The 14,438-nt window shown below is 43.1% G+C and overlaps 1 protein-coding gene across 1 annotated transcript in view; it reads left to right on the plus strand.

Moving 5' to 3' along the window:
* Positions 1-434: 434 nt before the first annotated feature.
* Positions 435-14,438, plus strand: part of LOC148320831 (uncharacterized) — a 229,492-nt gene continuing 215,488 nt past the window's right edge. The window contains exons 1-9 of the mRNA XM_088319436.1: positions 435-524; positions 617-830; positions 2,942-3,143; positions 3,358-3,509; positions 3,625-3,693; positions 3,846-3,961; positions 4,258-4,338; positions 4,446-4,559; positions 5,616-7,014. Of these exons, the coding sequence (XP_088175562.1) occupies positions 435-524; positions 617-830; positions 2,942-3,143; positions 3,358-3,509; positions 3,625-3,693; positions 3,846-3,961; positions 4,258-4,338; positions 4,446-4,559; positions 5,616-7,014 (2,437 nt within the window). The remainder of the gene's footprint in view (positions 525-616; positions 831-2,941; positions 3,144-3,357; positions 3,510-3,624; positions 3,694-3,845; positions 3,962-4,257; positions 4,339-4,445; positions 4,560-5,615; positions 7,015-14,438) is intronic.

Here is a 14,438-nt window from a genome sequence, read left to right on the forward strand (position 1 = left end):
ATAGGCATGCCTTGTTAGTTTTGGGGGAAATTTGAGACTTCTAAGTGTGCCTTATAGTCGCGAATATACGGTAGGTCTAATTAGACTTGGTATAGTTTAACTATTGGATGGTGATGCACATTTAATTTTGCATCTGACTGGTCTAATTTAAATAGAAGCATACAATTCCAAAAGAAAATTATTGCATGTCTGCGATATACATATTCCATGTGCCAATATTGATCCTGATAGAGTGTGCTGCACTAATTAGATGTCCCTTGTGATGTTGTTGCTTTAAATTACTTATCTGTGGTAGAATGGTAAATGTCAGTTTTTAAATTTCAGCACCAGATGTTATGGAAGCCACGATAACAGAAAAGCGCAACTGGCTTAAGCACAATATAGAGCCCCGACACCTAATGAGGACCTACATGGCAGACACCAGACAGTCCAGGATGTACTGGATACATGGAGCTGAGCAACCATCCATAAGTGAGATTTTGACTGCCTATCCTCGTTTTGCAGATCCAGATGCTTACATATGGGTAAGCTATGCGTGCGTTACTTTTTGTTAAGATCACTATTTAGGACACTTTCTTTGACTTTCTAATTTTTGTCCTTTTAATTTTTTTAACAGATTGATGAAGACTTTCAGATGCTGTTCAGTGATGTGACGAGCCACTTTACGTCTAAGTGGGAGAGTTATGCCAAAAAGTTACTACCACAGCTGAAAATGGACTGCAAGGACAGCTCTGCGAAGCAGCTGCTAGCAGAGCTATTCAACCCCAATTTGTCACCTGGTTCCAAACTGGACATGATGGAAATGCAGGAGGAATATTTGCCATCTCAGGGTGAGTGTGATTACTAGTATAATTTAACACTCAAGCACTCCTTAAAAAGTCACTTTGTAACTCTTGAAGCCATTTTTGACACCGGGTTCCATTTCCAAACAATAAAGACAAAAAACACAACTAAGTCATCGCTGTGTAAGAAGTATGTCCAATTTGGTAATTTAAAAAAAAAATAGTGTTAATGGAATGTCTCTAAAGGCCTCAACACACCAATGCGGGGTTGGCTGTTCTGACCAACTTTCGCATTGGACCGGAAAATGACGAAAGCACACACCGCAAAAGGCGACAGAGGCGCAAACTACTCCGCACCTTCTGCGCATGCGTGTGAAGTAGTACCCCTCCATGCCATTGGCAGCGATAGTCAATGCGTAGCCTTTGACGTTGATGTGAAATAATATTTTTTCTTGAATGGAAGTGATTACTTAGCGCTCTTCTGTCCAACCAGCTATTATGTGTATAGAAATGTGAAAATGAACAAAGTTCATTTAGTCCTTGAGAAATAAATACCTTCAATTTTCACAGTTTTTTTGCTCTCGTCACTTCCTATTCTTGTCCAGTGCACTGATTCGCTAGAATTAAACACGACAGCCTTAGCCGATTGGACGTGTTGAATCTGCTGAACATGCCCCGCCCCTATATAAGTAGCGCGTCAACTAGAAATGGTCCCAGTCTGTCAAGCGGCTCATCATAGTCATACAACAATTACAGATTTTGCAACTCAGTGCACACGTAAGGTGCGACAGATTATAAGGCGCCCCGTCCATGTTGAACAAAATTTAAGACTTTTAAGAGTGCCTTATCGTCGTGAAAATACGGTATTACAGGGAGGAGAATTTTCCGTCAATTTGAAAATTTTGGACATATTCGGAGGATCAAAGGCTTAATTGCATTTTATCAAAACTGATCAATATATTAGAATTTTGCATTGGGGCTGCTGGTCTGGTTACTGCCATTATTACTTCTTTCTTTTTTAATTTTCCACATTGCAGAAGAAATTGCAGCAACCATCTTATTTTTGCTGCCAGCCTTGCTGCCCCCACGACTAGTGTCAACACAGTCAACCAAGAAAAAATGGAGGCCCACCATTGCAGAGGGACGCAGGGCATTCATTGACCTACAGATGGTGTGCATGTCCAAGATTAGCTGGATGCTTATGTTTTTAAGAGTCTTGACACATATAGCAAATTGAAATTAGTACTTGCATGTTTTAGCCATTCTGTTTTGAAATGCAGTAAACTGTATTTTCTATTCTCATTCCAGCCTGGAACATACCTCCTTGCTTATAAAAGGAAACGGGAGGAGGAATGTGAAAAGAGAGGGATCACACACCAGCCCCAAATAGTTGCCTCTGGGGCCACAGTCTTGGCAGCAAATATGTTTTACCTCCTTTATGATGATGTAATCTGCCAATTCGATTCTCTTATCAAAACGGTAGATATCTGCTTTAAGTTATTTTTTGTTTTTAATGTGGAATACCCAGCAGAAGTTGCAGATGTATGGATGTTTCTTCAGAGGGGTGTGTATGGCATTGTCACAACCTCTGATGTCTTGACCCCACGAGTTAAAGAACTAGTTGGACTCATAAAAACAAAATAGTGATTGTTGTATCGCAACATCAATAGTTCCAAATATTATGTTCTAAAACGTTTTGTATACTGCAATGTATTGTATTATAGTATTATGTATGTATTGTTGTATATAGTTTATTGTTGTTGAAATGAAAATAAAGTGCATTGGTGTTTTAACCTTGGTCATTTATTTACTCCAGATATGGGTGTTAAATTTCAAGCCTGCAGTGGCAATATTAATGGTCCAATATAACCAATTAAAATAGTCATTATAACCAATATAGATGGTTCTGATCCAGCCAATTTATATTGGTTACTCCCATTAGGGTTCTACACAAATTAACCAATATCTTGGTCAAAAGGACTGATGTGTATTGGTTGGAACCAACAAACAATAAACATTGGTTGAAAACACTATCAATTCTCAATTGGTTGTTTTAACCAAAAGATCAGTCGGACACATAACTACCAACTAGATTGGTCATTTTTTTGGTTAATCTCACCAATCCTTTTTTAGAGTGTACCAACCCCCCCTTTTTGCAGAACAGGAGCACGCAGTGGCGGTCCCCTCCGTTCAGGAGCACATCCGTCGGGCCAAGGGAGTCTGGGCGGAGGTAAAAGCTTCCCTCACCCGCTCGGCGCAGCGGAACAAGCTCCGACCGTCATCGAACCCCGGCCCCCGACTACCAGGCCGGTCAACTGGTCTGGCTCTCGACCCGCGACCTTCCCCTCCTAACCGAGTCACGTAAGCTGTCCCCGCGATACATTGGTCCCTTCCCCATCACCAAAATCATCAACCCCTGCTCCGTCAGGCTCAAGCTTCCCGATTCCCTCAAAATCCACCCTACATTTCACGTTTCTCTCCTCAAGCCGGTGTCTTCCAGCCCTCTAAGCCCTCCGACCATCTCCCCTCCACCCCCCCTGATGATCGACGACCACCCAGCTTTTACTGTGTCCAGAGTGTTGGACGTGAGGCGTCGGGGGAGGGGTTTCCAGTACCTTGTAGACTGGGAGGGTTACGGTCCGGAGGAACGCTCATGGATCCCCCGCAAGCTCTTCTTGAGCGACTCCCCGATCCGGGAGTTTTATGCCCTACACCCAGACAAGCCAGGTAGGACGCCAGGAGGCGTCCGTTGAGGGGGGGGGGGGGTACTGTGGGGGTTCGGGTTTGGGGGGGGGGCCTGGCGAGTTTCTCTCTTTTCAGATTTCCGGCAATCTCCCGCCAGGCACACCTCCGGCTGGAGAGGGCGTCGGCTCCCGCACAGCTGCAGCTTGTCAACAGCAATCACCGCGGGGTTTAAAAGCTCAGCGCTGCCAGGAGCCAGACGCCGGATGATCCCGTGACCTACCGTGGTACCCGGCTCATGTCGTCGTTCGCCTCGCACACGCCTGGTTCGAGTGACAAGCTCTCCGAGTTAACCCCTGTCTGTCCTCGTTCTCCCTCCAGCCGCCCAGCGCCTGTCCGAGCCCGACCCTCAGCCGCCGAGTTCCAGAGCGCCATTCGCATCTCGGCCGTTCCTACGCCGCCTGCCTGCCATTCTCCGCTTCCGCCGGCTCGCCGCCGTCTTCGCCTCCACGCCGATCTCCTCGCCCGCGCTCATCCCGCCACAGCGCCGGTCTGCTCTCCGCCCGTCACCCCCGCTGCACCTCCGCCGGCGCGCATCTCTCCACTGCTGCGGGCGCACTTGCACCGCCTCGCCGCTCCACCACCTGCCCTCCTTCCCTGGCTTCCGAGCCCGCTCCTCTCCCCCCGATCCTATCAATAAATCTACCTCAATGCTTGCCTGTGGGTCCAGTCTTCCTCCCGCTCAGTTCTTAGAACCGCCACACTCTTGTTGTGATGAATACATTGTTTGTAGCTGTTTTCCGAAACCACCAAGGAAGATGTGGATATTTTGATCCGCATGCTCGACAATGCGATGGGCTTCCTGCTGCTCACGGTACGTCACACGGTACAGCTGTAATGGTGCTTTTTACATTTCTGAATGATCTGATAGATAAGTTGGTACAGGTTTTCACCGCAGCTGGCACTTCTCCTACAACCCAGTATGAATTGATGCCGGTAATATTTCAACCTGTTGATGACACCGCCAGTGACCACGAGATGGCGCCATGCGCAGATTGGTCTCGTTTGACAACGCGCAATGAAGACACTACGCAGGTATGTCCAAAATTGCTTGGCCCACGACTGCTGAAAATGGAGATAAAGGACAGGAGAAAATTTTCAAGACGAATTAAAGCTCGGGAAAAAAATAAACCATAAGATAACGGGGAAAGCTATAAAGCAGACAACAAGGCGATTAAATGTCAACATGAAAAACAAGGAAATATACAGACAAACTCCAGAGATCAGACGACGTAAACAGTCTTACATGATGACTCGCTATCATCAAGACCTAAATATTTGTGTAAAAAAAAAGGCACTTGTTATGAAACGCTATTACAAAGATGACGCGATTAAAATAAGGCAGTGCGCCAATATCAATAAGCGATACAGTTTGGATAACGATTTTAGGAACAAAAAGTGCTCCTATAGTAGACAGAGACATTGTGAAAATGCTGATGCGTTCCGGACCAAACTGCGCTCCTATATTAAACAGAGATATAGATGTGATGATGACTTTAGAACCAAACAGCGCTCCTATATCAAAAATAGATATAGTCATGATGATGACTTTCGAACCAAACAGTGCTACTATATCAAACAGAGATATAGTCGTGATGATGACTTTAGAACCAAACAGCGCTCCTATATCAAAAATAGATATAGTCGTGATGATGACTTTAGAACCAAACAGCGCTCCTATATCAAACAGAGATATAGTCGTGATGATGATTTTAGAACCAAACAGCGCTCCTATATTAAACAACGTTATGCAAATGACCCAGCATTCAGAGACAAGCAAAAGGAAAAAATGAGATTGCTATGGCGAGCGAACCACGATGCAGCGAGAACTAATACAAACCGCGCCGCGATGAAACTGCTTCAAAGATATAGAATCATCAACAGACTATGTAGAGAAAGAAATGACCGACAATCATGAAAGCCGTTGAGCTATTTAAAGGTCAGGTAAAAAACGGACCAACTTTCATTTGCACGGTTTGCCACCGAGCGTTATTTCCGAATCAAGTACGTAAGCTGTCCCAATATAAAAAAAACAAGCCAATTGTTGCAAGTTGCCTCACAGGAAAGTTTGTTCACGTTTGTGATCAACAGTGTAAGACATTGTGCAGAGTTCCGGATGAGAGAAAGCTTGAGTGGATATGCCACACCTGCCATGCGCATCTCAAAGATGGTAAAATGCCAGCGCTCGCCGTGGCTAACAATCTCCAACTTGCGGACATTCCTGCTGAATTGTGTGATTTAAACATACTGGAGAGACATCTTGTTTCCAAAAGCATTTCATTTGCCAAAATTGTACCTCTTCCAAAGGGTCAACAACGAGCCATTCGAGGAAATGTCGTGTGCGTGCCATCGGAAGTACAAGAGACGGTCAACGTCTTGCCCAGAGTAAGAAGTCGCTCTCAATTGTTGAGAGTGAAACTGAAGCGACGACTTTCCTACAAAGGCCATCAGCTCTTTCAAACTGTGACTTGGTCGAACCTGGTGAGTGCCCTGATTAAACTGAAACAAATTCACCCGCAGTACAGAGACATTACCATTTGCGACGACGCCGACCTTTGCGACCCGACCCTCACTGATGACAAGAGTAGCTCCGATGAAGAAGAAATGCGTGAACGTGACTACGATGAGGAAGATCTGATGGAGATCGACCGATTTGAGAGCGATGCCGTTCTAAACGGTGAGAGTGTTAAACCGCAGCGACGACAAAATGCCGAAACCGCAGAAGAAGGCGACGAAGCGAACGGCGGAGTTATCCTCGAGTCTTGTCTCCAACCGAATGACGTGTCGGAGGAAATAATGAGTTTCACTGAGGGAATTTACTCCGTCGCTCCCGCGGAAAGAAATAACCCGGTAAGTTTTTTCAAGACTCCCAAACTCGAAGCCATGGCGTTTCCTGTCCAGTTTCCAACTGGGAAAAACACCCTCGATGAGGACAGACCGATTAAACTCACGCCGAGCAAATATTTCAAAACGCGTCTGTGTTGCGTGGATGAGCGTTTTGCCAGAGATACAAATTACCTGTTTTTCGCTCAGTTTGTGGCTGAAATCTACCAGGCGACGTCAAGCATGAGAATCCAGCTGCGCAAAGGTAAACCTTTTACCAGGGATGGTCGCAGAATAAACAATTCTATGTTGCAGGATAAGCGGGAAGTTGAAAAGCTGGTGCGCAGCAAAGACGCGATCCGCTTCATGACGCCGTTGAGAGGCACGCCAGCCTATTGGCAAAGAACCACAAAAGATCTTTTTGCCATGATCCGACAGCTGGGCACACCCACGTTCTTCTGCACATTTTCTGCTGCTGAAATGCGTTGGCCGGAGGGCATCACTGCCATTAAAGCACAACAAGGTGAGCAGGTGAATTTTGCTGAACTCGACTGGGCCACCAAGTGTGAAATCCTACGCAGCAATCCTGTGACGACTATGCGCATGTTTGACAAACGTGTGGAAGCTCTATTCCGAGATCTGATCCTGTCTCCGGCACAACCGATCGGTAAAGTTGTTGACTATTTTTACAGATTAGTATGTATGACAAAGTATGAGTGTCAACATTTGCTAATAATCCTCAAGAAACCACTGCCATGCAACAGCCGGTCCCAAGATGCGGAAAGAAAGGAATCCAAACTATTTTGACCCCATTGACTTTGATTCTACCTTTTGTTGAAATACTGTATTTTTGTGGGTAATGACATTTCTTTTATTTATTTTTTTGTGTGTATTTTTCCCTCTTGTTTGTATTATTGTTTTTCATTTGTAAATGTATGATTGAAGTTTGTATTGTGAGTTATACCTAAATCTGATGTTTTTTTTTTGAGCAACAGTACATAACTCCTTGTAAAATATGCTATATGAATAAAGTAGCGCTGTCTTGTATTGTACTCGGGGGCGCAACTGCAACTAGTATGTTGAGTTTATCAGCAAACTGTAAAGAAAATAATTAGAATAAAAAAATACCACACATTTAAGTGTCTTTAAAACATAAAAACGTGTTTCCATTAATTGTTAATTGCCGTCAGCCGTGGGTATGCGTAATTGCCGTCAGCCGTGGGTATGCGTCAAGGGCTATATAAACGTGAGAAACTTGCCGTTGGTCTTTTCAACTTGACTGACTACAAGGTAGGATGATTGATTGGCTTAGACACCTGTATTTTTCTCCCTAGAATATTTTCACATCTACCTTGCTCAAAGGTATTTTCGCTGTGATTTAATTAATTTTAAATTCGACGTTTTTCTTTATGCCACAAAAAAATTGTTAATTGCCGACAGCCGTCGGTAGGTGCTGGCGTTTTTCATTCTGATGACAAGGTTGGATGGTTAATTAGTTTAGACGTACCCCAGGGTATATGCACGTCTGCTTTTATTTAATTTTTAACTTGAAAATGTTTTTAATGTAACAAAAATAAATAAATTTCATCACTTCCAAAAGGAATTGTAAAAATGAAAATGGGTTATTCATTTAACCTAACATGTTGACTCAAACGAATAACCCACAAGACAACCAGTTTAAGTTTATTTTACTAAACATTTTTGTTTCGTTATCCACTTGACCCGAAAATGTTTGGTTAGCAACCTTTTTACTTTTTATCCATGTTGCCATATTTTTTATCTAACTGATATTGTGGTGTAGGTCTAAATTCTTCCCTTAATTTTCCCCCCCGTTTCTCCAGCATGGAACAAATCTTCACCATGAAGATTGCTGCGCCGCTTAGGGCGAAGGTGGTGGCCATGAGCGCCACCACGGCATACCGAAATTGGACTCTTTAAGAGGACGGGACGATGGCGGCTGGGTCCACTTTCAAAAACGTGAACGTAGCCCTCAGTGATGGAAAAACGCACTGCCGCATGGTGCTTTTTGAAGCTCTGGCCTCGGAGGTTTCCGAGGGCCAGAGCTTCTTATTAAAAAAATATACTGTTGGGAGGGATGAGCGGGTCCACCTCTCCCGCCCAGACACTGAATTATTTCGTTGTGCAGACGTAACAGTGTCTGGGGAGTTGGGGGAGGAGGCCGCCCGGCTCATCCTTCCCATTGCCAGGACAGTCCACATCCGGGACGTTCCCCAGGAACGGGGTCCTGGTCAACATCGAAGGCGTCATCACTGAAGTAATGTATCACACTCGCACCGTCTCAGTGTGTGCGTGATAAAATTGTTTAATCCTTTTGTTTCTCCCTTAGATCAAAGCCATCAGGATGGTGAGGGTGCGAGGCCAGCTCGTGCCCATGGGTGTCATCCTCCTCCAAAAAGTGAATATTTTGCGTTTTACCTCAACTATTGTAATCTAAATATGCTGCAGCGGGCAATTCTCATTGTACGTTTTGTATTACAGGACGGGGCGTCGGCAAAGGTGGTGCGTTGGAGGGAGGCGAATCTCTTTGTCGTTTACGTGGGCCAAAAGGTGAAGGTGACCCACCTTGTGGGCAAGCCTTCACCCTATGGCTTCTCCCTCCAAACGACCAACTCCACCGAGATCAAAGTAAGTAGGCCGGCTAATACAAAATGTGTAGAAAAAAATCAACTAGATTGAAATATTTCCATTGACAGACTTTAATATCTATTCACCACCCGTTTTCTGAATTTCGTAATTTTACGTTGGAAAGGTGAACCGTGATTACCTGAACACCTGTTATTTTCAGTCGACAGCGAGTGTCAAACGGGCACGTTTGTGTTGCTCTCGGGTGTGATAGTAGAAGTCATGAAAATAAAACTGTTCATCCTACGTCTGTTCATAAAGTGTTCTTTTACACAGGAATTGGAAGATACCCCCTTCCTGGTGGTGGGCTACAGACTTCGGGGGGACCTGGTGGAAGTCATAGACGGGGACGACAATACAAGATCACTCCCTCTCGCCACCTGGAGGGAGCGATTCCCCGAGGACCCCCTCGTCCCCCAAGAGGGATTTGTTTTGTAATTACAGTGGAACCTCGGTTCTCGACCATAATCCGTTCCTGAACCCTGTTCGAAAAGCGAATTGTTCGAACACCGAAACCACTCCTTTGCTGCTTGCACTGACTTTCTTTGGAGGCATGATTAGGGGCTAAAACACTTCGTACACCGATATAAAACGCGAGAGCAAAACGCAGCACGTCCGCACGCGACAACAGTTGGTCATAAAGAGAGAAAGAGAGCGATCTACACCCGTACGCCGCTCAGCCCCCACCCTCGCGTGCGCACTCACGCGTCATACCGGCGTTCGAACTCCGAGGTTTGTTCGAACTGCGAAGCAAGAATTTCTCTTTTTTTTTTGTTTGAACTCCGATTTGTTTGACCTCAGAGTCGTTCCAGAACCGAGGTTCCACTGTATTTATTTAATGCTTAAAAAAATAAAACTTTTTATTTCCATATTGTGTCTTAACTTGATTTCTTTATTTAATCTGGTTTAACAAGATTCAGCATGCACACGCATACTCATCACCCCGTTCATACTCACTCCTTCCACGGATACACGCGCGTGGGGGCGGTCCCACGCAACGCACACGCACGCTAACCACTTGCACACCATTTCCTTTTATCCCGCATGCTACTCCTTCCACATTTTTCTTCGGATTCTCACCGTTCCAACTTCTCCAATCGCTTCCAAAAAAGAACGCCATGCGGGCTTCTTTTCCATTTAGTGTTATTCAACATACTTCCACCTTCCATCATTCACTATCAATCCACATTCTCATTCAATTCTATTCTCTACGATTCAAACTCATTCAATTTCATTCTCTATGATTCAAAAATCATTCAATTTCATTCCACATGCTTCCACCCAGATGGCTTCAACTCCGGAGCCTTCACACGCGATTTCTCCAGAAATTGCATTCTCTAGTTTAATGTGCGTTGCAAGTGGGAATGTCGAATTTTCATGACCTACACAAGTTCAACACATTTAAATAAGTCATAAATGTAGCATATGAGAATAGTAAACACAATCACATGTCTTCACTGTGCAAACTACTACTAGTTTCATTTGATAAATGTATTTTGTTTAATAAATGCAGTGACAAACATGTCAGGGTTTTGGTATGGAGGTTGAGTGAGAGGAGGACCCAGATACAGTGAAGTGAGGCAGGAGTAACTTCATGGAAATTAAAGGTAAAGAAAACAAAGCACACAAGGCATGGGGAAAAAACTAAAATATCAAACGTACAAAACAGGCATTTAAAAAAAACACAAGGACTAGGACTCGTCTTATTTCGACAAGGCGCGACAGGCAGGACAGCTAACTGGGACACTGAACCAAAGAGAACTGAAAGCAAACAAGGAACTATATACAAACAAAGTAACGAGACAACAAGGAACACCTGGACAAGACACAAAGGGTTGGAGGGAGCTGATTGCTTCACACAAGGGAATGGGGCTCCAAGCACAGCTGGACACAATCAGGTTTAACAAGAGACACACACCAAACACAAGGAAAAAAATTAAACTAAATACGAAACCAAAAACAACATACATACACCATGACATATGAACCTGTAATTAATTGGCATTCTGCTACCACGACATATTACAATCCTTCATAACCTAAACACTCACTTGTGCTCAGAAAGCCATAAGTCCTCTGAATTGGGGTACTTCTGGACCACACTAAGTCAAACTTTTTCAATGCGATTTCTTGACTTCAACATAGCACAATATGCCAGTTTGTCTCCAAATGTAATCAAACCTAACCACTTTCTCCTGTTCTGAAAGCAGTAATTGCTTCATGTTGGGTAGTTCTGGTCATTTTGCAGACAACAGTGAGAAGAAGTTTTTCATTTTAATTTTGTCACTTAAAAAAGCAAAAGATCAACAATTACTCACCAAGTTTAGTAAACTTAAGCAGTCTGAAAGCAGTAAGAACTTCTTGTTCAGATATTTCTTTGTGTACTGCGTTTGGCTGTTTTTGCAATATTGAAACATTTGTAAAATGTTCTACAAGTCATATTGTGATGGCCTGAAATGGAACCGATGTTTTTCTTTGGGTTCGGGTCAACCTAACCCTAAGTTTTCCTCTCTCACACCTTGAGAGCAAAACACGGGAATCTGTTGAAGTGTGGACTTCTGTCTTGCCTGACAAATACAATTTAAAACAAAAAACAAAGACTTTGAAGAAATGTTGTGCATGGCTGATTTTTCATATACATTGGTGTTGATGAGGAAGACACGGGCATGGAGCAACGACTTTTCTGCGATCGACCTTGTTTTGACATCATTTGTTTTTAACTGGAATTAAAGCGAAGCCTTTTTTTGTTCAACTCCAACTGTGTCGTTTTTTTGGTGTTGTCATTGCTGGAATGAAAGACTCGTCAAAGAAAGGCACCAGTCAGGATTTTCATGCCCTGCTCACATAGCGACAAAAAAAGAGTGTAAGTTGCTCCGACAGTGCATAATGTTTAAAAAGATAAATTCAAGATAAGAAAAGAAAAAATTAAATAAAACATTTGTTACACTCCATTCCCTGACATTGCAGTATTTTCTCAAGATAAGACATGCGATGAAGTCCTATTTCATACTTTTGTGATTTTGTGAATTGTTGCTGCAGATGAAATGTTCTTGGTACCAAATAACATATTGTCAGCCTCTTAAAAATAATGTCCCTAGTCATATTTTGACAAAGTATTATTTAACAAGTCCTTACACAATCAATGTACAGCACTAATACTGCTTTCAGACTGCAGATGAGTGCTGAAGTTTACTAAACTTGGTGAAACGGTTGGGTGGAACTGTAATGGTGCGAAAAGGACCCAAGAGCAATCGGAATATGAGAAGGGGTTTATTTTGGGGGAAGCAAGTGAAGGCAGTGGATCCGGAGTTCAGCAGGGCCAGGCGGTGGAGTGGTCGACGCGGTCCGGTCTTCAAGGGCAGGAGGTGGGGATACGGGGCTTGGCCAGACAGGCAGATGGCTTGAGGAAGCACACAACAAATAAATGATCTGAGGAAGGACATAGTGGTTCAACAACCTGAGCCTCGGCGATGGATTCAGATGAGCCGTTCTAATTTTCTGAAGCATCCCTCCATCGTCTCCCTATTCTCTGGAGGAATAATACCTTGCTGCGGTCCCAACTGAGAGAGGAAAATTTAGGGTTAGGGATAGAGATAGGATTAGGGTTAACCTAACCCTAATCCAAAGAGAGGCCATAACAATGTGACTTGCTGAACATTATAAAAATGTTTCAGTTTTGCAAAACAGACAAACACAGTTCGGAAAGTACCCAGATCTACCTTAACAAGAAGAACTTACTGCTTTCAGACTACAGATGATTGCTTCGGTTTACTGTACGGTGAGGAATTGGGATCTTTTGCTTATTTTAAACGAATAAATTGAATTAAAAAACTTCTAACAGTAGTACGCAAAATGACCAGAACTACCCAATATGAAGCAATTACTGCTTTCAGAACAGGAGAAAGTGGTTTGGTTTGATTACATTTGGAGACAAACTGGCATATTGTGCTCTGTTGAAGTCAGGAAATTGCATTGAAAAAGTTTGACCAAGTGTGGTCCAGAAGTACCCCAATCAGGAGTACCTATGGCTTTTTGAACAAAAGTGAGTGCTTATGTAGCGGATCCCAATCTGGTCACCGCTGGCAGATGTATAAATAATCGTGGAAATATAAGAAATAATACACATTAACTAGAAAATGCAATTCCTGAAGAAATTGTGTGTGAAGGCGGAGAAGTTGGATTTTTTTTTGTGGAATGACATTGAATGATTTTGAATGACACTGAATGTTTTTGAATAATATTGAATGACACTGAAATATTGAATGAGGTTGAATGAATTTGAATCATATTGAATGATTTTGAATGATAGTGAATGAAATTGAATGTTATTAAATCAAAGTGAATAATATTGACTGATGTTGTGAGAAGTTAGAACAATTAATGTCAAAACACTCTTCAAATACATGTTGTTTGATGTGCAGAGCATGATTTACACCTCACCATTTTATTGCATGCACTAAGCAGGTTAGACATTTTTCTGTCCATGGGATGGCGTAGTCAAGAAAAATGAATCATCTCGAAGCCCATATGTGTGCTAAGTATTCCCCTGCAGGGCTTGACTGCTTTATGGGGCTTATTTTGCAATCACTAGTTTCAGATAGTTATAATTTTTGAAAGAGCATTTTTGTTTTATGTTTTTCATTATCGAAATGTTTTTTTTCTATTCTAGTTTTTAGTTCTTTTTCGTTTACTAAAATAACCTTGGGCTGCACCCACTATCACAGCAACGGCTCACCATATTTTGGCCGGCTAATTTGTCAGAGAGAAGACAGCGACAACGGATGGCCCAATCGCAATAAACACTCTACACCATACGTGTACACGCGGTGTTGGAGAGCACATGTTACAAGCGTACCGATATTGCAGAATTGGGACAATGCGTGTGATGTCACCAACTTCCTCTTCTTATTAGAATTAGAATTAGAATTAGAAATCCCTTTATTGTCATTGTACTCAAGTGTGTTATTATTATTTAGTTAATTGTAACAATTTTGTCGTTGACTTAAGTAATGTAGTGGTTAAGTAAAAACCCTGGCTTGGGACCCACCGAAAGGAGCTATTGCTCCATTTGTACTATTTGCGGCGGTCACACGATCTGCGGCCCCTGCACAAAATGTCGCAAAGTACGGTAGCAGCACTTGGACAAAACACGTAGGTGACTTTAAAACAGTGATGAAAATTGTACACAGGCAACTGATAAATATGTCACAATTCGATATGTACATTTGAAGAGAATTTATTTTCGACATGGGCCCAAGAATTCCACCGAACATCGTCAGTTTCCTGGTATTTTGGTTAAATCCGCAAATAATTGTGGACAGTATACTTTGGCTGCGCGCTCCAACAATTTTACTATATACTTCAATGAGAGTGTAGCGTGGGAATCGAGATTTGCGCGAGCCCTTTAAACACACCCTAACACGAAGCTGACCAACCGCCACAGCTAGT

Source organism: Idiotropiscis lumnitzeri, chromosome 16 (genome assembly GCF_059441095.1).
Source record: "Idiotropiscis lumnitzeri isolate Australia: NSW breed Sydney's pygmy pipehorse chromosome 16, RoL_Ilum_1.0, whole genome shotgun sequence".
NCBI lineage: Eukaryota > Metazoa > Chordata > Actinopteri > Syngnathiformes > Syngnathidae > Idiotropiscis > Idiotropiscis lumnitzeri.